The sequence below is a fragment of the Mobula birostris genome, unplaced genomic scaffold, assembly GCF_030028105.1.
Source record: "Mobula birostris isolate sMobBir1 unplaced genomic scaffold, sMobBir1.hap1 scaffold_282, whole genome shotgun sequence".
Classification (NCBI taxonomy): domain Eukaryota; kingdom Metazoa; phylum Chordata; class Chondrichthyes; order Myliobatiformes; family Myliobatidae; genus Mobula; species Mobula birostris.
The window spans coordinates 634705-661368 of NW_027275875.1; the positions used below are offsets into that span (position 1 = coordinate 634705).

At 43.1% G+C, this 26664-nt stretch overlaps 1 protein-coding gene across 2 annotated transcripts in view; it reads left to right on the forward strand.

Annotated features, from left to right (window-relative positions):
* Positions 1-26664, forward strand: part of LOC140192842 (cell division cycle and apoptosis regulator protein 1-like) — a 49988-nt gene that overhangs the window by 10619 nt on the left and 12705 nt on the right. For both annotated transcript variants that reach the window (XM_072250328.1, XM_072250327.1), the window contains exons 6-15: positions 603-743; positions 2710-2935; positions 4969-5082; positions 5930-6096; positions 7132-7342; positions 12068-12151; positions 13839-14033; positions 16606-16797; positions 17789-18112; positions 26446-26563. In XM_072250328.1, the coding sequence (XP_072106429.1) occupies positions 603-743; positions 2710-2935; positions 4969-5082; positions 5930-6096; positions 7132-7342; positions 12068-12151; positions 13839-14033; positions 16606-16797; positions 17789-18112; positions 26446-26563 (1772 nt within the window). The remainder of the gene's footprint in view (positions 1-602; positions 744-2709; positions 2936-4968; positions 5083-5929; positions 6097-7131; positions 7343-12067; positions 12152-13838; positions 14034-16605; positions 16798-17788; positions 18113-26445; positions 26564-26664) is intronic.

The window sequence follows — 26664 nt, forward strand, 5'->3', positions numbered from 1 at the left end:
CTCAGGTACTCTGGCTTCCTCGGGACAGTCCAAAGGTTGGTTAATTGGTCATTGTAAATTGTCCTGTGATTGGGTCGGGGTTAAATCGGAGTCGTTGGGGATTGCTGGGGCAGCACTGCTCAAAGGGTCGGAAGGCCCTAATCCACTTTGTATCTCTAAATAAATAAATTTGGGCATTGCATAGCTGAGGTCCCTGTCTGTGGACACCTCATGAGGTATCAGGCCTTGTAGTGATCAGTCCCAAAGTGTGCACTGAGGCAGCTGCATGCTAGCCATGTGTCAGGGTCTGGGTGCCTCCTAATGCTGAGATTAATCTGACTCTGAGTATGTTCTCACACTGGGTGTGTGTTGGTGTTCGATTTTCAGTGTGAGCTTACACTCAGAAGTCCAGGACTGCCAGCCCGTATGGGATCAGATTCAGATTCATTTATCACATGTACATAGTTTACAACTAACATATCTGTGGATATGCTGGGGCAGCCCGCAAGTGCCAGCAGCGTGCCCAGAATGCTCAATGTACCCTACTTTTTTCGGGAATGTTGTGGAATTTTTTCTCGTGGTCTGAGTTAACCAATGTCTGTGCTCTATTTTCTCCCACACAGGGACAATTACAAGCGCATGGGTGGCCAGGGTGGCTCCCATAAACGCTACCAGGATATGACATCTGGGGAAGGGCCAGCAAAGAAGGCACGCCATTACATTCCCTCGTACAATGTGCAGTACTCCCGCTTCTGCCTGGACAGGTACCAGCCCTTAGAACGCTCATACGTTCATACAACAGTACTGCATAGCCTCTTCGGCCCAAAATGTTGTGCTGACCTTTTAACTCAGTCAAGGTCAGATTAACCCCTCCCTCCCACATAGCACTCCATTTTTCATTTCACCATGTCCCGTGTGTCTCTAACATATCTGCCTCTACCACTGCCCCTCGCATTGGGTCCATGCACCCACTCTCATCACTGTTTTGTTTTTAAAGCTTACCTCTGACATCTACCCCCCCGCCCCCTTTTTACTTCCCTTCAATCACCTTTTAAATTATGCCCTCCTGTATTAACCATTTCTGCCCTGGGTGAAAGTCACTGGCTGTCTGTTTGATCCATGTTTCTCCACCTCCATCAAGTCATCTCTCATCCTCCTCCACTCCAGCACGCTCAATATATCATGGTGTCCAATGCAGGCAGCATCCTGGTAAATCTCTGCACTCTCCCTAAAGCTACCATTTTCTTTCTATAATGAGGCAATCAAAAATGAACACACTACTTGTAGTCTTTACCATTCCAATAGTGAAGAGGGCGTCCATGTGAACCTTCGATACCCAGTGGCCTGTTGGTTCTGGCACTGGTACAGATCAAGGTTAGTGGCTGATTTTGTCACCATCATACCCACAAGCATTCTTTGGTGCCAGAGCACTGGACTGGCTGCTACTCACTTAAGATGGTAACTCAAGTGCTACCATTTCTATTTCCTTCTTTACCATGCCTTTTCCTTTTTCATTGTGACATTTATTTCCTAGTTGGCAATGGGGTGGACTGTCCTGTAAACCAGCGGTCCCCAACCACTGGGCCGCAAAGCATGTGCTACTGGGCCGTGAGGAAACAATATGAGTCAGCTGCACCTTTCCTCATTCCCTGTCACGCACTGTTGAACTTGAACATAGGGTTTCCAACTGTCCCATATTTGCCGGGACATCCCGTATATTGGGCTAAATTGGTTTGTCCCATACGGGACCGCCCTTGTCCTGTATTTCCTCCCGCTAAGGTAGAGCATTCCTGTGAAACTGTTCGTAAACCAAAATGGCATAAAGCGAATAAGCAATTATCATTAATTTATATGGGAAAAATTTTTGAGCATTCCCAGACCCAAAAAATAACCTACCAAATAACACATAAAACCTAAAATAACACTAACATATAGTAAAAGCAGGAATGATATGATAAATACACAGCCTATATAGAGTATTTACAGTGTAGTCAGGAAGGTGAAGGCAAAACGGATTTGTGGGGGGAAAAATAGTTATGTATGCGCATGCACTCATCACGTGCACACAGGTTCCTGCGCAAGGCTTCATAGTCATGGTAGTCTTTCCTGGGGTAAAGTGTCCCGGGCTTTGACTGCTACTTTTGTCCCTTATTTGGGAGTGAGAAAGTTGGCAACCCTAACTGTAAAAGACATGTTGAGGTGAGTTTAACCCTACTTGAACCCCCCCCCGCCGGGTCGGCCAGTCTGCAAGAATATTGTTAATATTAAACTGGTCTGCAGTGCAAAAAAGGTTGGGGACCCCTGCTGTAAACATCTGGAGGGTGATGGAACGTATTGGTCTGGGAATCACTGTTGGCACGAGTGAGGGGACCCGGATTCAGTCTGTGAGTCCCCATGGAGTGAGGGGACCTGGGGTCAGTGTGTAAGGCCACACGGAGTGAAGGAACCATGGGTCAGTTCGTGATTCCCCACAGTGAGAGAGTTCTGGGGTCAGTTAGTAAAACCCATCTGCAGTATATTGCTACCTTATCCTGAAGATCTGAAAGGAAGGCGAGCCTGGGGTAGTATTCAGTAGTGAGCTATGTTAATTAGGTGTACTCCTACATCTCTCATTTGGAGCCACTATGGAGAATGGTCAGTGCAGTCATTGACAAACTACATAATGAATTAGAAGGATTGCCTCCCTCTGTATGTGTCTGTTGATGGAGCATTCTCTATTTTGCCCTTCAGCACTGCTTGTGACACAATTGAAGTGCAGCGTCGATACCCCTGCCTCAACATCCCTGACACATTCTTTGATAGTAGACTGTGCTGGGTGAATACATTCCCACTGAACGAGCCTTTGCAAATCGGCCAGAAGTGTGTTTACCACATAATGGAGAAAGGGTTTGAACCTACTGATGGACAAGAGATGGAAATGGATCCTCCAGATGCTGATTCCACATACAGTGCCAAGGTGAGCAGATGCTTTCAAGGAACAGGTGACTGACAGGGGTTGAACAGGTTGGGAGCTGTGCTGCCTTAAAGCTGAATACTAACTCCTGAATCAAGTGGTTGAACTTCATTGAGGAGCTACTAAACCATTTGACACGTTGAATACTGAAAATTTGACATCATGGAACCAATGTGGATTTGGAAAGAAATAAGAGTACTGGTCAGAGAAATATCTCTGTCCATTAGATGGACTTCTATGTGACCATAATGTTCCGGAAAAGTGTGTTAGTTGAACTGAAGGTGAACTAACAGTAGAGTATTAGAGCACTACAGCAGAGAAACAGGTTCTTCGGCCAATCTGGCCCATGCTGAACTGTTACTCTGATCTTGTCCCATGAACCTGCCCCCTTACCATAGCCCTTCATACCCCTCCCATCCATACTTCTCGACCTGCTTCTACTGGCAGCTCATTCTACACTCTCACCATCCTCTGAGTGAAAAAGTTCCCCTTTAATATTTCACCTTTAACCCTTAACTCTTGACCTCTAGTTCTAGTCTCACTCAACATCAGTGGAAAAAGCCTGCTTGTATTTATCCTATGAATATCCTTCATAATTTTGCATACCTCTAACAAGTCTCCCCTTGTTCTCCTACGCTCCAGGGAATAAAGTCTAAACCTATTCAACCTCAAGTCCTGACAACATCCTTGTAAATTTTCTCTGTACTCTTTCAAACTTAATGATATTTTTCCTGTAGGTAGGTGACCAGAACTGCACGCAATACCCCAAATTAGGCATCACCGATGTCTTATGCAGCTTCAACATAACATCAGGGAATTACAGATCTGTATTCCCTGAGTACAGATTTGGTTAAAGAGCAATTGCAGTGAGACTTGAGGTTGTCTTGGGCTGCAGTGATTAAGTGTGACAATTTTTTTGTGTAGGGAAACGGCACGGTAACAGACTGTGTTGCCCAGTTACACTAATGTGATCAATTAACCTACTAGCCCGTAGTTAATTTTTGAATGTGGGAAGAAACTGGAGCACTTGGAGGAAATCCACACGGCCACAGAGAGAACATATGAACTCTTTAAAGAGAGCGGCAGTCACTGTTATGTTACAGTGCCGCCCCGTTATCAGCGAGGATTGAAAGGCACCTATCCATCTGCTAGTAACCAGGTTATGCCACGTTAGCTGTTTGATCAGCACCAGTTGATAGTTGCAGAGTTCAGTCACTGTGCTTTCGATAACCTCTAGGGATTCCCAACCTAAATGCTCTATAACACTGTGTTTACCTCTCACCTTTCAGTAGCAGAATTGTATGAGTTTATGCGAATGGTTCCCAAGCCAAAGAGAACTTGGGAAGATTCTATTCAGGACATTTGGGGTGAACTCACTATTTTGTTACGTGGACATGTGCTCACAATGCCCATCTCTCTGACCCCACACACATTGAAGGATTCCTGCCCAGGTACAGTCAGGACTGGCAAAAGAGCTTCAAAAGTTGAAAAGCACTTGAGATTGGAAACTTTTTGAATACCAGAGGATGTTAAAGATAAAGATCAGCTTAATTTGCCAGGTGTGCATCAAAAAGCTGCAAATCAAGTCTGCAAGGATTGTGCTGGGCAGCCAACACGCGTCTGGCACCAATGTAGCATGCCCACATATGTCTTCTGGAATGTGGGAGGAAACTGGAGCTTCCAGAGAAAACCCACGTGGCCACGGGGAGAACGTACAAACTCCTTGCAGGCAGTGGTGGGAAGTAAGCCCTGATGAGTGAGCGCTGGCACTAACTGCTATGATACAGTGCTGTAACAGGAAAAAGGTTTGAGTTTGTATTGCACTAAGTTGAGAGTTTTATTTTTTATTTGTTTAGCGATACGTGCAGAATAAGCCCTTCCGGCCCTGCGAGTTGCACAGTTAACTGAACTGTGCTGAATGCTGTGCTTTCAACAGATCATTTCCTAGACCAGCCTAGATTTGAGTGACGGTGCCTCTGTTCAGTGCTGTTGAGTGACTATAGCCCTTTCACTGACATGCCCAATTTGTGCCTCAGGTGATTCTGTTGTCCTGCCCAGACCTCATCGACTTGTACCGCCAGGCATGCACATTGGCCGAAGCACCTAAAGATACAACCGAGACACATCAACATCCCAGTAAGCTGATTAAGGTAGGTTCCAGAATTGGCTCATTGTAAAGGAGCTTTCCATTATCTCCTGTGGTGGAACGGGTCTCGCTGCTGGTTGGTTGGTACTTCACTGAGCCCAAGTGGTGAAGCTGCTCTAAGCTGTAAGGTTAGGCGCTGCCTTCAACCCGTCAGCTGACATTATCACGGTGCGATAGCCCACAAAATGAGAATGGTAAGCAGCAGCCCTGACCATTTTGAAGCCAAGTTCAGTTTTAGCTACTGGCTACTGTTTAGATCAAGACAATGCAGTCCCTCTTGATGTCTTTTACCAGTGATCCCCACACTGAAGGGGTGAGGAACCTTACAGAGAAAGTGAAGAGGTAACATCTTTTGGGTGAAATACTTATCCAGTACCTTTACCGTTTAAAATATCTTGTTAATTCAAGTAGAACAGGGGTATTGTCCTTGTTCTTGGGGTGCTGGCTGGATAGCACATTGCCTGCTATCATCTCGACCTAGGCACGAGCTTCAGATCCGTGCTGCTCTGATTTATGTTTCATATTTCTCCCTTCTCCCTATCTGTTTATTCTCTTTTATACCTTACTTGACCTTACTTTTTCCCCATACCCACACTCCATTCCTCACTGTCTACGCCCTTTCCCTTCAAACCCCATCACACCCCATCACCATGCTTCTCCATCATACCTGCGGTTATTTGACTTCCTCGCCACCCTTGTGCTTTTTTCCCTTCTGCACAATCCCGGTCTTTCCACCTCTTCTCCTTCCCTCTCTTCTCCACCTCCTCTCTCCCCCCTCTTCTTCACCTCCTCTCCCTCCCTCTCTTCTCCACCTCCTCTCCCCACCCTCTGTCTCATGTTCCTTTGTACAGTTCCTAGTAGGAATGAAAGGCAAGGAGGAAGCAGTGGCGATTGGTGGAAGTTGGTCTCCTTCTCTTGATGGACCGGGCCCCGATAAGGATCCCAGGGTACTCATCAAGACGGCCATCCGCACCACCAAATTCTTGACCGGCATTGATCTGAGCGCCTGCACTCAATGGTGAGTCCGCCTCTGTGCAGAGGAGCAGCTGTGTGTGGATGCATGTTGAATCACTGGGTGCAGAAAGCTTGGTGGTTAGCAAGGGGAGGAATGTGCCCTGTCAGCCACCTCCTATTTCCTGGTACCTGCAGGACTTCAGTAATAAGCAATCTCCCTTCAGTAACAAATACGGAACTCCGACTTGTGTCAAGGTAAGGGGGCTTTCAGCAGGAAAGGATTAGAATGACACGAGCTGAGGGAGTGAAGCAGCATTTGTGAAAGCACAGTATGCGTGGGTTTCTGTTACACCCTCTGGCTAGAAGTGACACTCTGGATATGAGGAGGTGCAGTTCCCTCATGGTCGGCTTCTCTATGCAGAACTGCAGAGGCTAGCCCCTCTACGGTTACTTGCTGATTTGTTCTTTGTTCTTACCAACCTGTGTCATTCGACGCAGATAAAGTTTCCTGTCGTGATGTGGCTAACCTGTTTCTGTTGGTTCTCTAGATGCATCAGTTCAGCTGTGTGCTTGAGTCTCTGTGGGAGAAATGAAATGAGTTATCAGCAGTACAGTTACAGTAGTTGACTGCCTTGCGGAGGGTGGGGTGGGCTGGCACACGGTAGGAAGGTCATCGACTGCGAGCAATCTTTCAGTCATATCTGTCTGGGATTTATACCTGTTCCTGTCTTGGGATACTAAATGAAGCTTTCCATTGCGAGGAACCTGGGCAGAGAAAGCATCCCCTGCTGTGTCACCTCAGGACTGAGTCTTTGTGAGGCTGACATTCACCCAGAGGATAGTATTTGGAATAGGCTGTTCCTGCTGGTTACCAATCCTCCTCTGCAGAGCCAGTGTTAAAGTACCATTTTCCAGGGAGTGGGGGGGAATCTAGAAGTCTGGTGATGAGAATGTGATGGGGGGGGAGAAGAGGTTGTTTGGCAGCAGAAGACAAGTGGGGCGGCGTGATAATTAACACGTATGGGCGGCGCGTATCATTGGCGTTGGTTTTCTGGTCCTGTGTACTATTATATCCAGTAACCCTCTTCCCTTGTGACAGGTTTCGCTTTGCTGAGATTCGCTACCTTCAGCCTGGAGAGCTCCGTGAGGGGCGGCTGCTCCCAGCCCGCGTGGAGACTGTGGTTGTATTTCTGCCGGATGTTTGGCATTGCCTCCCTACTCGCTTGGAGTGGGACGCACTGTCCCTGGGATACACGCAACAACTGACTGACAGGGAGCAGGCAGAGCACAAGGACACGGACCGAGATGAGGCATTGAATCTTTTTTTATTACTCCATTCTCTTACACCACACAGCCATACACATACATACGCACACACACTCTCTCTCTCTTTCTCTTATATGCACACACACACACAAAAAACCCCTCCACTGCCATACTGAGAGTGACCAATAGCTCTCAGTTGATGGGAGCTTTTGTCAATGTAATGTAACTTGAGATTTAAAATGATGCAGCAGCAGAGAAGTCTTATTAAGCTGCTGCCACTCTTAGTAAATGTGGAGGGGCTTCACGAATACACTGTGCCTACATCCCAATTGCTTTAAACAGAGTCAAGGTGGCAGAAAGAATCCCATAGTTCAGGTGGAATTGGCTCACTGTTTGTTCAGGGTGACATCCCCCTTCCTGGACCAGTTCCAGTAGTGACGCAGGCTGAAGTATGGGTCAGTCTCATTTCCACAAGCAATCCCCACAGCAAGCTTAAGCAGGGAATGGTCTGATGGGGATAACTGGTCTGTAAATCCATGTGGGCATTGTGACAAGTCAGCGTGGGATCCTTATGAGGACAAGCGGAGACCTTCTGCACTCTGAGGATGGTGAGAGCGTGGAATGAGCTGCCAGTCTAAGTGGTGGATGTGGGCTTGTTTTCAACATTAAAGTGAAATTTGGTACATGGATGGGTGGGGTAGAGAGGGCACTGGTCCAGGTGCAGGTCAGTGGGATCAGGTTCAGCAGGGATGGGCTGAAGGGCTGTTTTGGTGCTGTAGTACTCTGACTAAGTGGGATGTGCTTAGGCAGGTCAGCCTGTGGTTCCCTTGCCTGCTGACAGGATGTGGGTAGGTTTTGATCATCACGGGGAGATGGACTGTGCTGTTGATCCATGTGTGCTTGCAGTCCTGCATAGTACAATGAAAGAGCAGCTAATGCTATCAGTGCATGACACTTGATCTCTGTCACCTGGGATTACAGTGATTAATTACCGGGGAGCTACAACTGAGAACAAATTCACCTCTTTAAATACTCTGTTTAAAGCAATGTGAAGGGCCACACACAGACCAAGACTACACTGGTGACACATTAACACATACATCCTCTGACACCCTTTCACACCCAATGAAACACTGTTTATGATGCATTTTTCCTGACAACTTGCCGTTCCTTCCCCTGACGGGCTCACCTGAACTCCCCACGTGTTCCGTATTCTGCTGCTTTAGGATGCACATGCCCTTTTGTGAAGCTGCTGGGGGGTTCTGTCCGAAACTTGTGTGATTCCCCTTTCCCATATCTGACGAACCAATACCACAATGACAGCTCCCTATAGGAGATTCCTGTTCCTAACAGCAATGTCCTTTCAGGCCAGAGACTTTAATGCTGGAGCAGCCAAAGACCTAAAGAGAATCAGCAGGTGTTGGAAATCCAGAGCAACATACACAAAAAGGAACTCAGCAGGACAGGCAGCATCTATGGAGGGCATTAAACAGTTGATGTTTCAGGTTAAGACCCTTCATCAGGAACCCAACCAGGCCTGAGAAGTCACAAAAAACACAGATGTCAGACAGTAGTGGATTTGTTACCTTCTCTGGGTAAGGGCCCTTGAGCAGTTGGGTTAGATGAATTGTTACCTCAAGAGTTGTGGGTCCTAGCAGCTGGATTTCACTGGTCACTAGGAATGAAAACAGTAAACTCTTTGGCAGTTTTAGAACTTGGAGCTCATATAGACTGCTGTCACCCCCAAAGTTTTATATTGACAGACCACACCCACAGCTACTAAACACTAGACCTGTATCCTAGGTATACTAGGTATAGCATTGTCACCCTGAATTAACAAGCTATTATCACTGGTGCCTTATCCAGTGCCATACAGTAGTAGCCTGTTTCTGCCAACACTGCACCATTGTTGTAAGTAACATAGCACAGGTGTTGTACACTAGAATTATCCAAAGTTTCCTCCACACGGTAATTGTCATACAGCTCTAACAGCATAGTGCAGTGGTAGGTTTCTACCCATCGAAGCTCCACCCCAGGAATATATAGTGTTGAGTTGGCCATCGCATTAACCTCAGGCTGTCTACCAGGTTCAGGCTCAGTTAGAAACTAGCTGCTGCTCCGCATTAAATCCAATACTGAAAGAGACTTACTAGGGTAGTGTAGTTTTGGTGCAACATTTCATAGAAATGCTCAGCACAACCCTGAAAAGTCCTGTTGACATCTGTCTTCTTACCTCAGAACCTGTTGACGTTTGATGCTTGTGGCCTCCTCCTTGAAACATACGGAGTTATCACCTACAGTCTCGCTGCTGCTGGCTGAAAGCACGGCCTTGTCTGACTCTTATGAGTCCAATGGGTTAACGAACATTTTTACTGAAATGTCCTCCTTTGTTTTGGTCTGTGTTCCTGCTTCCACACCAGGCAGTTTGTTCCATTCCAGATCAGTCGGGGCTTGAGGGAATCAATGGGGAAATCAGCACCTGATTGGTCTGGGGGGGTGGTGTGGGGAGGAAAATTGGCGACCTCCCTGTGTTGGAAGCGTCAGCAAGCCAGTGCAGGGATCAGACCAGTGGCTGCTCTATCTCAGTGTAATGCAGCTGGTCTATCGAACTGTGTTTTACTGTGTTCTGCTTGCCATGGGAGTGCTCAGCAGAATAGTGTAAACAGTGTTTCACCTGTTGCCTTAAGTGTTTGATGAGACAGTGTTGTAGGACTATCCAACCCGTGTCCTGAGGCTGGTTGATGGGACAGTTCTAAGGGACCTTTCCTCTGTGCCTGGCCATCTTGTAACTGATCTGGGAGTATTCAGAACAATGGAGAGGGGGTAAATTGGTAAATGTGTTTACTATTGTCACATGTACCAAGGTACAGTGAGATGAAAAACAAAACTTGCCTTGCATACAGTCTGTAAAATCAATTAATTTCAGTGGTGCATTGAGGTAGTACAAGGTAAATCAATAACATAGTGCAAAATAATGTACAGAGGAAGTGTGATGCAAGGTCACACTGAGGTAGATGGTGAGGTCAAGAGTCTGTCTTATCTAATAGTACTAGGGAAACATTCAATAGCCATATAATAGCAGAATAGAAGCAGTCCTTGGTTTGAGCTAACCAAGGACGTTAAGTGAAGTATTAAAAGAATAAAGATGGCAGAAGGGCCAAAAGATAGGGATGCTTTTCTCTTTGCTTGTCCTGGAAAAACTGGTGGCTCAGCCCAAGTATATTCAAACTGAGCACAACACATAAAATACTTGAACTCAGTAGGTCAGGCAGCATCTGGACAGTCAACGTTTTGGGTAAAGACACTAGCTCTGGACTCATTTGGAATTGAAGTAGCTTTTTGATTGGTAAGGGAAGTTGAGCTTTATGGGCCTAGAGTGGATAAGGAAATGGATTGGCCAGGATTTTGATGGTGCAGTTGGTTTAAGAGGCTTACTCCTATTCCTATTTGCTGTGACTATGGAGCCTTACTCTGCCTGTGTGTTTCTAAGCAGGGACTCTGACCATGCGGGAGAGCTTTGTTTTGCAGCTTTTATGCAGTACCTACCCTGGGCATGTTTGAGAGAACATTGCAGAGGGTCCTTTACTCTGTATCTTGCCCATGCTTTAGCTAAGTTGGGAGTAATTGGTGCTGCCGTTAGGTATCTGAAGAGCAGAATACCTGTGATAACCTGGTGGGTTATCTCCGCTGTGATGAGAGTATCTTTTGAGAGTCTTCATTGAGACTGTTACTTGGGAAGGGTGAAAGGCTGCCCATGAAACATGTAATGACTTGGGGTGGTATGGGATGTGAAGATGTACCTGGAAATTTACAGTAAACGGTTATAGCATGAAAATGCACAATCAATGGCAGAATACTGAGACGTGTAGAAGAACAGATGGACCCTGAAGGCAGGCCAAGCAAACAGTGTTAAAACCACACAATTTATCTGCCGAGGCATAGAGTATGAGAAATGAGATTATGACATAATTACATAAAACTCAAGTAACAACTGGGATATTGGGTAGAGTTCTGGTCACCATTTTATACAAAGGTAGGCAAAGCATTAAAGGGCACTTATCAGGGCTGGAGAATTCTATTTGTACCAGGGTTCTGTTTGGAGGCTGACTGATTTACTGTGTCTAAAGTAAAAGAACCCATTTTTCTAAAATGAATTCATTTAGTAGGGGGTGCAGATCTAAGGAACCATGCTGAAGGAGATTAAAGTAAAAGGTGGTTGGGAGAGGAGTTGAAAATACATTTTACTCGATGGATAGTGGGGGTCTGGAACTCACTGCCTGAAAAGGTGGTGGAGGCAGAAACCCTCCTCATGTTTAAAAAGATTCTGGGTCAGCACTTGAAGGGCTGAAACCTACTAGCTGGGAATGGAGTTAACCTGGGTAGCTTTTTTACCTGGCAAGGACACGGTGAATCTTATGGCCTATGCTATAAATTTAATTGAAGCTGATTACAAATGGGGGACAAAGGGGTCTAGAAGGCATCTGATTATTGGATATGGTGTGCAGCTTCAATACTGCTGCTTCTGGGTTGCCGTGCGAAGTCCACGTTTCCTAACCTTCCCCTTTCATGCCTCTTGCTTACATGCGCCTCCCCTCACCTGGGAGGCGATGTATGCTCAGGATGCTTCGCTGACTGAGTGTTCCAGACAGTTTCCTTCCGAGTGCTGTCAGTGGCACAATGCAGGCTGCCCGTGGAACCTGGATAGCAAGCAGGGCTCGGCCAGCACTGTCAGGCTGCTTGGTCTAATGTGATGTTATTGGTCCTCACAGACTGAAGAGAAGATGGAAGAGCAGGGGGAAGAAGCTCTCCCCACCCCAACTCAGTGGAGCAACCTGGATCTAAAGACAATGAAGGTAAGAGCCGTTTTTGTACCTGTGGAGAGCCCAGCATACTGTGGATGTGGAACATGGTCGCTGCTCCACTAGAATCAGTTAAGTTTATTATCACTGACCTGTTGCTTCATCCAATTGGTGAAATATACTATAAATTACAATGAATATGTCAAACAACTGTTTAAAAAAAAATACCAAAATTGAGCTTTCAGAGAGGGGAAGAAGCTGTTCCTAAAACATTGATTGTGTGTCTTCAAGCTCCTGCACCTTCTCCCTTATAGTAGCAATGAAAACGCATGTCCCAGGTGGTGAGGGTCTTTAAGGGTGGATACAACCTTCTTGTGGCATCACCTTTTCCACATTTCTTCCACGGTGGGAAGGCTACGATGGAGCTGTATGTCTGTAAACTGCTCCATTCTGGCTGCTGTTCATTTGTAATTCAGAATCCCTGGTTCATTGCACACTTCGTTCTTTGAAATGCAACTCCACTTGAAATCATTCAGGCCTGACATTCTGATCCATTATTATAGAAACTCTCAGGGTTAGTTGAACAGCTCAAGCATAGTTCGCTGAATGGCAGCTGCAAGGTTCTGTGACACTCTGGTAATCTTTGGAAGCACAACATTTGCTGCAAAATGAATGAGTATCTGAAGCTAGTGAAACAATAGGTTGTGTTTCAGGCCAGCGTCATGCTGCTGGTGAGACTAAAATCTTAGTCTGCACAAAGCCTGGGTCTACTGATCTGCTGGGGAAGTCAAAGCCCAATGTCTGTGAATCTTCTAGTCCACTGGAGGCAGAGGCCGGCCTGCTCTGGAGCTGGAATACCGTGTGCGTGGGTGGGTGGGCAAGAGGAACAGGGCTTGTTTTAGCTTGCAAACGTCATATTTCACTATACGTTTCAACACACATGTGAAAAATAAATGAACAAGAAATTGGCTGTGGTATTGAGTGCCCTTGGTAAAGGATTGGCAGCCCCCGAAAGGTCCTGTCAAAAGCATATCTGTTTTGCCTTCATTTTTGGGAATCTCAATGTATAGAGATGCACTGCTATAGAAAGTTTGAGACTGTATGATTGGACATGTCAAAGCTGTCTGAGATGTACCTTTATACAAAAAGACAAATGAGACTTTACCTAATCAGTGTTCGACTATAAAACATGGGATCAGTCTGTCAGCCTGCTGCAGCATTCTACCGTGGCTGATTTATTACCCTTCTCCATCCCATTCTCCTGCCTTCTTACCATAACCTTTGACGCTCTTACTAATCAAGAACCAACCAATTTGAGTTAAATGTACTTGGCCTCCACAGCCATCCGTGGCAATGAATTCCACAGATCACTATCCTCTGGCTAAATAAATTCCTCCTCATCTCTGTTCTAAGGGGATCTCTTCTGAAGTTGTACCCTCTCGTTGTAGACTCGCCCACTTTAGGAAACATCCTCTCCTTTCAATATTCCGTAAGTTGCAATGAGATCCTCCCTCATTCTTATAAAACTCCAAGCCCAGAGCCATCAAATAGCCCTCATACATTTAACCCTTTCATTTCCAGGATTATTCTTGTGAACCTCTGGGCTACTCTTCAAAACCAGCACATTCTTTCTTAGATAAGGGGTTGAAACTGCTCACAATACTCCAAAGTGCAGCCTGACCGTCACTACAGAATCAAGCACATTAGAGCTGTGGTGTGACAGGTTCTGCTATCTTTTTAGGTGGAAGACTTCCGCAGGGAACTGAAAGCAAGGAATCTGAACTGGAAAGGTACAAAGGCTCAGCTTGTGAGTCGGCTGGAGAAACAGCTGGAAGAAGAGGCTGCTAAAGAGGAGATAGAGAAGGATGAGTCCACGGTGAAGGAGGTGGAAACAGTCAGTACTCCAGAGAAGAGCCCTGCTGAGGAGCAGAAGCAGGTGAGACTAAAGCAACAAAACACAGCACACTGATGAATTTGAACTCTGAGATTTTGCGGATGTTGAAATTCCTGCGCAAAATACTGGAGGAACTCAGCAGGTCAGGGAACGTTTATAGAAGGAAATAAATACTTGATGTTTCAGACCAAGACTCTTTGTCTTCATCAGTCATGATGAAGGGTCTTGGCCCGATGTGTCAACTGCTTATTATCCCTCCATAGATGCTGCCTGACTTGCTGTGTTCCTTCAGCATTAGTGAGGAATTTGATACTTTGAGGTTCGTGGAATGGTAAGGTGCCCAGGGAGTTCAACACAAATGTTTGTGTTAAATTTTTGTAGGATGACTGAGCCGATGTAATAATCTAATAAACGGCTCGGTTTTGAGAGGGTGAGGCCTTGAACATGTTGGAAATTGATCAACTAGCAGCGTAGGATTAGACCATTCAGCTCGTCAATTCTGCTCTCCCATTGATATTTTCAATCATGGGTGACTTTTCTTATCCCTCTCAACCATTTCTCCTGCCTTTTCCCCGTAACCTTTGATGTCCTTACAAATCAAAAACCTGTCAGCCTCCACTTTAAATAAACCCAGTTACTTGGCCTCCAACCATCTGTGGCAATGAATTCCAGATTCACTACTCTCTCAATAAAGAAATTCCTCCTCATCTCCTTTCCAAGGGGGCATCCTTATAGTGCTTTTATATTCTGAGTCTGTGCCCTCTGGTCTTAGACTTTTCCCCTAGAGGAAACATCCTCTCTCTGTCCACACTATCTAGGCCTTTCAATATTCAGTAGGTTTCAGTGAGATTCCCCCTTCGTTCTTCTTGAAGCAAAGAGGTTATTGAAAAGAGATATTCAGTCGTGAGAGATCCTAATCGAGAAAGTTCCGGTGGTATTGATGGTCAGGGAGTGGGATTAGCCATGTAGCCCTTCTGAAGATCTGGTGGCAGTCCAGTGTTCTGTATTGCACTGTTTTTGGGGCATGAACTGGTTATAATTGATTGAGTGTCCCAATGGCCTACTTTGAAAGTTCTGTTCTGTTACTTTAAAACCATTCCTAGTTGTGTTCCAATATTTGACATACATTTTACTCTGGATGCAGTTTTCAAAATGGAGATGTTGTACGGAGACTTCTGCCTGCATGTTTGTTCGTAGATTCATATTAGAATACATCAGTGAGTTGACTGGGTAACATAGGATGGTAAGTGGTGGTAACTAGCAATCTCCCTAGAAAAGTAAAGCTGCATTTGTACATGTTTTTCTAAGAACTGAAAACAGCTGGACTTTTTTCAGATTGCAACCTGAGGCAAAGCCACGGTGGGCACAGGCCACTGGTAGTGCTGGGTACTCTGGGCACAGGGTGGTATGGAGGCAGACATTGGTCTTTTGCATGTAAGTTGCAGAGTCCTGCCTGATAGTTTGGTTAATGTTGCAATCAGTGATGGGGTTAACTATTCTGCAGAGAGGACTGACTCACGGACTCCACTGTCAGCACTTAGTGTGTTGTGGAACACACTGATTCATCAAGACCCCCCAAACCCCCAAATCACCAGTGCCATCACTAAACCACTATTCTTGGCTGGGTTCCTTTGGCTCATACTGACACCTATTCCCATGTAACATCCCTACTCATAATTTTAACCTGTCATTCCTCCCCACTTCCCTACCTCTTTACTTCTCCCACCTTCGTTCTCTCCCTTCATTGCCACCAACTAATCTTGGCTGGATGCCCCTGGCTTGTACTGACATCTATTCTCAGTGGAACTTCCCCTACTTGTAATGTCAACCTTTCACTTGTCTGTTCTTTCTCACCTCGTCATCATCCCTCCTTCCCTCCCTCCCAACCATGCTGAGATCTCTCCAGTTGCAATACTCACATTTGCTATTGGAAGGCAATGATTTATCATCTTCTGGGAGGACTGTTCTGAGAGTTCTTTTAATGAGCTAGAAGAAAGCAGCAATTCTGATCAAGGGCCCCTTCTACCCAGGCCTTGCTCTCTTTTTGTTGCTGCTATTGGCCAGGAGGTACAGGAGCCTTGGGTCCCACATGACTAGGTTCAGGAACAGTTACTACCCTTCCACCATTAGGTTCCTGAACTGGCGTGGATAATTTCACTCGATTCTGAACTGATTTCCACAAACTATGGATTCACTTTCAAGGACCCTGCAGCTCAGGTTCTCAGTTTTGTGTGTGTGTGTCTATTTATCTTCTTTTTAAATTTTGTATTTTGTCGCATTGGTTGTTTGTCAGTCTTTGTGTGTAGTTTTTGATTGGTTCTATTGTATTTATTCTATGAATGCCTGCAGGAAAATGCTCTTTGCATACCAGGGTTTCTGTGACTTGTTGGTTAAATATGACTGAAATGCATTTAAAAAAAATTAGACCAAGAGTATACTATTCCCCTATGTGATCACCTTGTTCCACCAGTCAAATTGTGGTTAATCTGATGGGGAAACTCAACTCGGCATGTCTGTCTATCCTTGGCAGCCTTTAACTTGCTCATGTCGTGAATCCATCTTAACTCTGCCTTAAGTGTTGTGTTAAATCGTGTGGCTATTGTATTCCGCGCAGGAAGGGGAGGCAAAGCAGCCTGAAGATGCCGCAGCTGCGCCAAAGGAAGAACCTCGTTGCCCTCTCCCAGCCGAGCCTTCTGTGATTGTCCGTCCGAACACCGCCGCCATGGGGGGAAACTTCGGCTGTGCTGTGCTGTCCCTGAGTAACCTGAGGAGCTATCGCATTGACTCCAAGGGCCATTCCTTTGAGGTATCTGTTGGTAGATTGCTGTCCGGTCTGGAATATAACAGGATCTTTGTTTAGCTAAGTCATACTGGAACTTAGGCTGGGCTTCAGCTGCCCTGGAACAAGTTCATGGCACAGATAGAACATGAAACAGTACAAGCTCTGCGGCTCATGATTGCTGTTTTCAAGATCAGTGTAACCCTTCCCGCCTACATAGGCCTCCATTTTCTGTCATCCCTGTGCCTATCTATTCCCTGATGTATCTGCCTCTACTACTACCCCCCGGCAGTGCATTCCATGCACTCACCACACTCTTTTTAAAAAAAAAAGAGAGCACTACACCTGACATCCCCCTACACTTTCTTCCACTCACTGTACAAATGTGCCCCATTGTTTGTCACATGTATATTGAAACATACAGTGAATCATTTATGCCAATGACCAATGTGGTCTGGGGGTGTGCTGGGGGCAGCCCACTAGTGTTGCCATCCTTCCAGCACCACATACCATGCCCACAAGTTACTGATCCTAACCTGTGTGTCTTTGGAATGTAGTCATTAGGAGAACATACACACTCTTTACAGATAATGGTGGGAATTGAATCCCGGTTGCCCGCACTATACGGCATTCCAAATCCGGAACGCCCTGAGCTGCATCAGCACCATGCTGATACACTACTGTACCACTGTAGTTCTCTAAACCTTTATCATAGTGGTTAGCACAACGCTTTAAAGTACCAACAGCCCAGGTTCAATTCCTGTGGCTGTCTGCAACGAGTTTGTACATTCTCCCTGTGACCATGTGGGTGCTCTGGTTTCCTCCCACAGTCCAATGTTGCTGGTTGATGGGTTAATTGGTCATTGTAAATTGTCCTGTGACTAGGCTGGGGTTAAATCGGTTGCTGAGTGGCGTGGCCCAAAGAGCTGGTAGGGCCTATTCAGCATTGTGCCTCAGTGAATAAACATTACCCAACACCATGATGCAGTTTTGTGAGCAGATTCTGTTTTGCTGTCAGGTGTTGTGGCTTGCAGAGCTCTTCAGTGAGATGCTACAGAGGGACTTTGGTTACACCATCTACAAGACCCTGCTGGCGTACCCGGAGAAGAAACCTGAGGAGGTGCCTGAGAAACCAAAGGCAGCACCTGCCAGTCAAGAGCAGGAATCCAAGGATCAGGAGGCGGAGCAGGAGGAAAAGGCGAAAGAGCCGAAGACCGAAGGGGAAGAGATGGATGACGTGGTGGAGATGAAGGATGTGGAGGAGGTGAAGGAGACCAGCGATACACTGGCTAAACCCACTGCAATGGAGGAGGATGAAAATTGGGAATGGGAACTGACAAAGGTACATCTGTTGAAGAAGGGTGGGGCATGAGTAGTATGTTTGGGGGAGATGTGAGCCATGCGTTTTGGGACTCTCAATTTAAGGACTCTATCTCATTTATTGCTATTTATTTATATTTGCATTTACACATTTTGTTGTCCTGCACTCTGGCTGATTTTTCATTGATCCTGTGAAAGTTGCTATTCTATAGATTTGCTATGTGTTGAGGGGTGGAACTCGGAGCTAGGTGATGCCTGGTTATAATCAGTAAGTGAGGTGGCTGGGAGATGGAATACACATCCAATAGAAAAGTGAGCGAGGTCAGTGCATCAGGTTTATGGTCACTGATACAATTTCTGGCAGCAGTACAGTGTAATCCATTTAAAAAAAATGTTACAATAGGAAATACACCCAGAAGCCACTTTGTTGGGTACAGTAGGTACCTCCGCCCTCTCTCATTTATAAGGCATTTTCGCCCACAGAACTGCTGCTCACTGGATGCTTGTTGTTTCTCGCACCATTCTCTATAAACCCTAGAAACTGTTGCATGGGAAAATCCCAGGAGATGAGCAGTTACTGAGATACTCAAACCCCATCTGGCACCAACAAGCATTCCGCGGTCAAAGTCCCTTGGATCACATTTCTTCCCCATTCTGATGTCTGGTCTGAAAAACAACTGAACCTCATGCTTTTATGCATTGAGTTGCTGCCACGTGATTGGCTGTTTAGATAACAATCAGGTGTGCCTATTAAAGTGGCCACTGACTGTATGTCCAGTCATAATGTAATGCAGCCCAGATCCCTGCATGGCATGTCTTGTAGATTGATGGTCAGCAAGAACAAGCCCACAGCAGTCTGCAAATAAACGCAATCCACTTTGCCTTTCACTAAGCACACCACCGAGGGGAAGGGCCAGCACAGACTCCAGTGTGCTCGCTGCCTCCCACACTACCTCCTGCATCTCTCCCCTGGGCGGCTGCAACAGATAACACTGTGTCTTGAGGGCCTTGTCCATGCTACAACCAAGACCACGCAGCTTCCTTGCCGTTGATCTCGCCAAAGAACCAATGAATCAGACTTCTGTATTCTACATTACCAATGTCTGACAGGGGCTTGTGATCACATAAAAAAAATGTCTAAGACACTCGCTCACTCCATTTATTAGATGGCTCGCCATCTTTTACATACCAGCGCCTTCCCGTGGTAGGTGGCGACATAGTCTGCACCAAGTGAACTCCATCGTTGCTGGAGTTAGACCTTATTTGATGTTGAAAACCAGAGGAGTCTTGCTATTGTAAAATAGACAAAATGGACAAACAGTTGCAAATTTGGTTGGACCCAGGAGTGGCTGCTGCAAACATGCTTGCCACCATCTTACTGGAATTCCAATTTTTTTCATTTGTTTGCTATTGAACCTCGTCTCTTTCATACTTGTGACTGTGTGGCTAAGCACAGTTCCAATACCATATTCAAGTTTGGTGGTAACAGCACTGCTGTTGGCCAAAATCAAAGGTGGTTTCAAATCAGTATATAGGAGAGAGATTGAAAACCTGGCTGAGTGGTGCCACAACAGCAATATCTCACTCCATGTCAGCAAGACCAAAGAGCTGATTGTAGGCTACAGGAAGAAGAAAGCAGATATCCATGAGGCAGTCCCCAGAGGAGGAGAGGGCCTGTAGCTCTAAATCTCCTGGTATTATCATATCAAAGGATCTGTCTTGGGACCAGCACATATGTGCCATCACAAAGAAGACATGACTGTGCCACTATTTTCTGTATAGTTTGCATAGATTTGGCATTGTCATCTAAACTTTGAGAAGCTTCTATAGATGCATACTGGAGGGTATCTTGACTGGTTGCATCATTCCCTGGTATGGAAACACCACTGCTCAGGAATGGAAAAGTTGACAGAAAGTGGTGGATACAGCCCAGTCCATCACCAGCAAAGCTCTCCCCACTACTGAGCACATTTACACGGTGCATTTACACGCCACAAGAAAGCAGCATCCGTCATCCAAGATCCCCGCCACACGTGCCATATTCTTCTCGTTTTCATCGGGCAGGAGTTACAGGAGCCTTGGTTCCCACTCCACCCGGTTCAGAAACAGTTATTATGCTACAGCCATTAGAGTCCTGAACCAGTGTGGAATACGTCTTTCACCACAACTCCACACTGATTCCACAACCTATGAACTCACTTTCTTTCTTTTCTTTTTAAATCTTTTTATTGAATGTATACAAAAAGGTAAGCCATATAGGCACTAATACACTGTTAGAATATAATAAAATTACAGGAGATATTAATACAAAAAAAATACAAACAATGTAATTTAAACATAACATACCAAGGTAACATAATAGTATACTAATTTTTATATATATCAATAGAGAAAAGGAAAAAAAAACCCACCGTGCAACTAACTAAAAGCAAAGCAAAGCAATGGGCTAACTTGAAACCAAACAGAGTTAAAAAACTTAAAATCACGTCCTCAATCCCGACCTCCATTAAAAACAGTAAAAAAAAACAAGAAGGGTATATATTACATTAAATGAAAATATTGAATAAAAGATCTCCAGGTCTGTTCAAATTTAAATGAAGAGTCATAAAGATTGCTTCTAATTTTCTCCAAATTCAAGCATAATATCGTCTGAGAAAACCAAAAAAAGGCGGTTGGAGCGTTAAGCTCTTTCCAATGTTGTAAGATACATCTTTTCGCCATTAAAGTAAGAAATGCAATCATTCTACGGGCTGAAGGAGAAAGATTACTGGAAATTTTAGGTAGTCCAAAGATAGCAGTAATAGGGTGAGGAGAGATATCTATATTCAATACCTTGGAAATAATATTAAAAATGTCTCTCCAAAAAGTTTCCAGAGTAGGACAAGACCAAAACATATGAATTAAAGAAGCTATCTGCCCCAGACATCTATCACAAAAAGGATTAATATGAGAATAAAAGCCAGCTAATTTATCTTTGGACATATGTGCTCTATGAACAACTTTAAATTGAATTAGGGAATTTTAGCACAGATAGAGGAAGTATTGACTAATTGTAAAATCTGCCCCCAGTCATCCACGGAAATAATAGATCCTAATTCTTGTTCCCAATCTGACCTAATCTTATCAAATGGAGCTTTCCTAAGTTTCATAATAATATTATAAATAATAGCCGATGCACCTTTCTGACATGGATTAAGATTAATTATAGTATCTAAAATGTATGTAGGAGGAAGCATTGGAAAGGAAGAAAGTATAGTACTTAGGAAATTTCTAACTTGTAGATATCTAAAAAAATGTATTCTTGATAAATTATATTTATTAGATAATTGTTCAAAAGACATAAGGGAACCATCTAAAAATCAATCCAAAAACCGTGAAATACCCTTAGTCTTCCAAATTTGAAAAGCACGATCCGTAAAAGAGGGAGGAAAAAATATGCTACCTAAAATAGGAATCGCTAGCCCAAATTGGTTAAGATCAAAAAATTTTCTGAATTGAAACCAAACAAGTAAGATATATTTAACTATCGGGTTAGACACCTGTTTAAGGCGTTTCAAATCAAAAGGAAGAGAGGAACCTAAAATAGAGCCAAGTGTATAGCCCTGAACAGATTGTAATTCCAATGCTACCTATTTAGGAATGGATAGTATATCCTGGTCAAGTAACCAAAATTTCATATGTCAAATATTAATTGCCCAATAATAAAATCTAAAGTTAGGTAATGCTAAGCCTCCATCTCTCTTAGCTTTCTGTAAATGTATTTTACCCAGTCTCGGGTTTTTATTTTGCCAAATAAATGAAGAAATTTTGGAGTCAACTTTACCAAAAAAAGATTTTGGAACAAAAATTGGTAATGCCTGAAATATATATAAAAATTTTGGCAAAAAAAACATCTTAACTGCATTAATACGACCAATCAAAGTTAAATATAAAGGAAACCATTTAGATGAAAGTTGAATAATATGGTCAATTAAGGGTAAAAAGTTAATCTTAAATAAATCTTTGTATTTACAAGTAATTTTAATCCCAAGATATGAAAAATAATTATTAATCAATTTAAAAGGAAAGTTATGATATAAGGGAAGTTGTTTATTAATCGGGAAAAGTTTACTAAGATTTAATTTATAACCTGAAAAAAGACCAAATTGTGCTAATAGCTCTAAAACAGCAGGGATGGATTTTTGGGGATTAGAAATATATAAAAGTAAGTCATCAGCATAGAGTGATATTTTATGGGACTTTAAGCCCCGAGTTATCCCAGTAATATTTGGAGATTCTCGAATGGCAATTGCAAGAGGTTCTAATGCAATATCAAATAATAAAGGACTAAGAGGACACCCTTGTCGAGAACCTCGAAAAAGAGGGGAAAAAAGGTGAGCTTAAAGAGTTAGTACGGACCGAGGCCATAGGAGAATGATATAACAATTTAATCCAGGATATAAATTTCGAGCTAAAATTAAACATTTCAAGCACCTTAAATAAATAAGGCCATTCTACTCTATCAAAAGCTTTCTCAGCATCTAAAGAGATAACGCACTCAGGAACATTTTGTGAGGGGGTATAAACAATATTTAACAGTGTGCGAATGTTATAAAAAGACCCGTTTGGTCTTCCGAAATAATAAAAGGAAGTACTTTTTCTAATCTATTTGCTGATAACTTAGAAAAAACTTTAGAATCAACATTTAATAAAGATATTGGTCTATAAGATGCACATTGAGCAGGATCTTTATCCTTCTTTAATATTAGAGAGATTGACGCTCTATTGAAAGATTCAGGAAGTTTACCAAGTTTTAATGAAGCCTCAAAAACCCTACAGAGCCAAGGGATTAATAAAGGTGCGAAACATTTATAAAATTCTACGGTAAACCCATCAGAGCCAGGAGCTTTCCCCAAATTCATAGAGAAAATAACATTCTTAATCTCATCTGTGGTAATGGGAGTATCTAACATAGAAGACATATCCTGTGAAATCTCAGGGAAGTCTAGATTATCTAAAAAAATCATTCATATATTTAGAATCTCGCGGAGACACTGATTGATATAAGGAAGAATAAAAATCACAGAAAGTTTGATTAATCCCCACATGGTCAAGTATCAGTCGGTCATTTTGATTATAAATCTGATTAATTTGAGATTTAGCATAATTAGACTTCAGTTGATTAGCCGACAGTTTGCCAATTTTGTCACTGTGTACATAAAATTCACTTCTTGTTTTCTTTAATTGGTTTACAATCGAGGACGAAAGTAATAAACTGTGTTCCATTTGAAGTTCAATTCTTTGTTTATATAACTCCTCAGAAGGAGCTATAACATATTTCTTATCAATTTCCTTAATCTTGTCCACGATTACCAACTCCTCCTGCTTTAGCTTCTTCCTCAAAGCAGCAGAATACGAGATAATCTGACCACGAATATAAACTTTAAAAGTATCCCAAAGAATGTTCACAGAAATATCCTCTGTATAGTTAATTGTAAAAAAAAAAGATCATTCTGTTCATTCATAAAGTAAACAAAGTCCGAGTCCTGAAGCAACAATGAATTAAAACGCCATTGTCTATTATTTTGTGTATTGGCCTGAATCTTAATAGAAAGCTTAAGTGGAGCATGATCCGAAATGGTTATAGAGTCATAATCACATTTAATCACTGAAGAAATAAGACGAGAATCAATAAAGAAATAATCAATTCTTGAATAGGAATGGTGAACGTGTGGAAAAAAAAGAAAAATCTTTTTCCTGAGGATGCAAAAAACGCCAAATGTCCGTCGACCCAGAATCAGAGAGGAATGAATTAATCAAAGTTGCAGATTTATTAGGTAAAGTCCGTAGAGGGGCCGAACGGTCCAAAGCTGGAGATAAACAGGTATTAAGATCTCCGCCCCAGATCAATGAAAACTCATTCAAATTCGGAAACTGATTGAATAATGATTTATAAAATTCCGGACAGTCCATATTAGGAGCATAAACATTAACCAAAACTACCTTTTTATTAAATAGTAGACCACTAACCAATAGAAATCTACCATTCGGATCAGAAATAATATCATGTTGTATAAAAGTAACTGAGGAGTCTATAAAAATAGAGACACCTCGAATCTTAGCATTGGAGTTCGAATGAAACTGTTGTTCCTTCCAGAATTTAAAAAAACGTAGTCTGTCCCCCCTCCGCACATGGGTCTCTTGTAAAAATAAAATTTGTGCTTTAAGTCTCCGGAACACTTTTTAAAACTTTTTTCCTTTTAATAGGATGATTAAGACCATTAGTATTCCAGGAGACAAAATTAATAATAGACTCCATAAACCCTAAAGTCAACCCGCAACGAGGAGGATTGACGATAGGCTCGACCCATGAACCCGGAAAGGGAACAGAACAAATAAGAGATACCGGGAAGAAGAACGCAACCAATACTTCAATAATGTACATAGCCCAAGAAGAAAGAAACTAAAACGTGAAGCCCCTCCCACCACCCCCCACACCATGACCCCAAGGCTAAATCTAACACAGACCAGCCCGAAAGAAGCAAGCACTAAAACTACCCCCGTGACTTCCGGTATACGCTCCCTAAAAAAAGTGTAAATATAAAAAAAGATCAGCTAATTATAAAACAGTAAGAGAATAAAAAAAAGGTAACTCAATTAAAACAAACACATAATATAACAGAGTAAAAGCTAGAAAATATAAAAAAAACCGCATCAAACCCCAGACCCTATAAGTAAACAAAACAACAAAAAAAAATGAGATTATTAACATAAACTAGTTATGAAAACCTACAAAACAAAGTTGATTTAAAAAAACTACAAAATTTAAGGCCCCAAAGGAAATACGTAAAATGACGGTGAGGGAATAACCACCCAGAATCCCCTGGGAAAAAGAAAGGAATGACACAGTTAAAAGGAAAGTTTAGCAACCATATTAAATAATCAAAAATAAACTTTTCTGCCCATATAGGACAAAAAAAAATTAAGACTGACAAATTCACAACCTCTGCTCAACGGCGATAGTTAAAAATTACGATTAAGATGTTGAAGGTGAAAATTGATCCAGATAACTCTGGGCATCCGAAGGAGATTCAAAAAAGCGGAGGGCTCCATCCGATGTACGAGTCCTTAGACGTGCAGGGTAAAGCAGCGCTGGTTTTAAATCCATCTTGTAGAGTTCCGACATCACAGATCTGTAACGAACCTGTTGATCCCGGATTGGTTTACTGAAATCCTCCACGAATCGGAACTTAAGATCCAGAAAATCAATATAACCTTTAGATCGAATGAAACGAAACAGTTTCTCCTTGTCTTGAAAGTAATGAAAACGTAAAATGACATGTCGAGGTTTATCTGACCTAAGCGAGTATGATGGAACTCTGTGAACACGATCCAATAACGGTGGTTGATCAGGAAATACAGTAGGAAATGCATCTTTTAAAAGTTGAGAAAAATACTTCATAGGGTTATCAGATTCAACAGCTTCACGCACCCCAATCATTCGAAGATTCTGCCGTCGCATTCTGGATTCTAAGTCAGAGTTTTTAAAGGTCAGAAAGTCAAGTTTCTTCTTCATTACATTAATTGTTTCTTCAATTTTTTCCATCTTGAGCTTACTTTGTTGCGTGGATTTTTGAAGATCAGATACAGCCGACTGATGTTCCGTAATAGATATTTGTATCTTCTCGATTGAATCGGCAATTTTCTGGAAACTAATTGAAATTTCCTCACGAATCAGCTCCGTAATAGAGGTTGAAATTTCCCTTTGAATTAGCTCCGATATAGCTTTCAAAGTCACCGATGGTTCAGTCGGAGGAAAATCGGTACCTTTCGGTCTACCTGGAGGTTTGCCGTCCTTCCCGTTTTTTCCATTCTTAGACATAGCAGACCTTAAATGCATCCGATTATCAAAGAGCCCAATTTGTTTCAAATTATTATAAAAGCCGATGCCTTAATGGTTAATTAAAATATAGCTGATCATAAGAAGAAAAACTCAGAGGTAATGGAGCGAGTCAAGAACGCAACTTCACTCCATGAGCGCTACCGAAAGTCTCTGAACTCACTTTCAAGGACTCTACAAATCATTCTCACTACTTTTTGGTTACACAATTTGTCTTATTTTTGCACTTTGTTGGTCTTCGTTTATGTAGAGTTTTCATAAGTTGTATATCTTTGTTTTCATTCATCTTTTTTTGCCCATTACTTTAAATTAACATATTTTATCAACCCTTTGATTGCTTCTGGTTAGAAGGAAATTTTTAATACCATCTCAATAGATTCTCAAGTAGTGTCTTACCAGTACTGTGTTTAGAATCTGACCGTTGCAGCTGTGTTTCACTGTGTGGTAGTTGAACATCTTCCTCTTTCTGATCACAGCCAGAAGAGGGAGAAGCTAAAGACAAGGAGACAAAAGGAAAGGAAACTGAAGCTGAAGATGACAACCTTCTACAGATGGATGATGTTCTCTTCCTGGAAGACAACGAGGAGGACTTTGGTGAGGAAACATGACCCAAACTTGGGACTTCAGAAGAATGAGAGGGATGAGAATTTTATAATTTCATACTATAAAGTTATGAAAGGCAAAGATAAGATAGA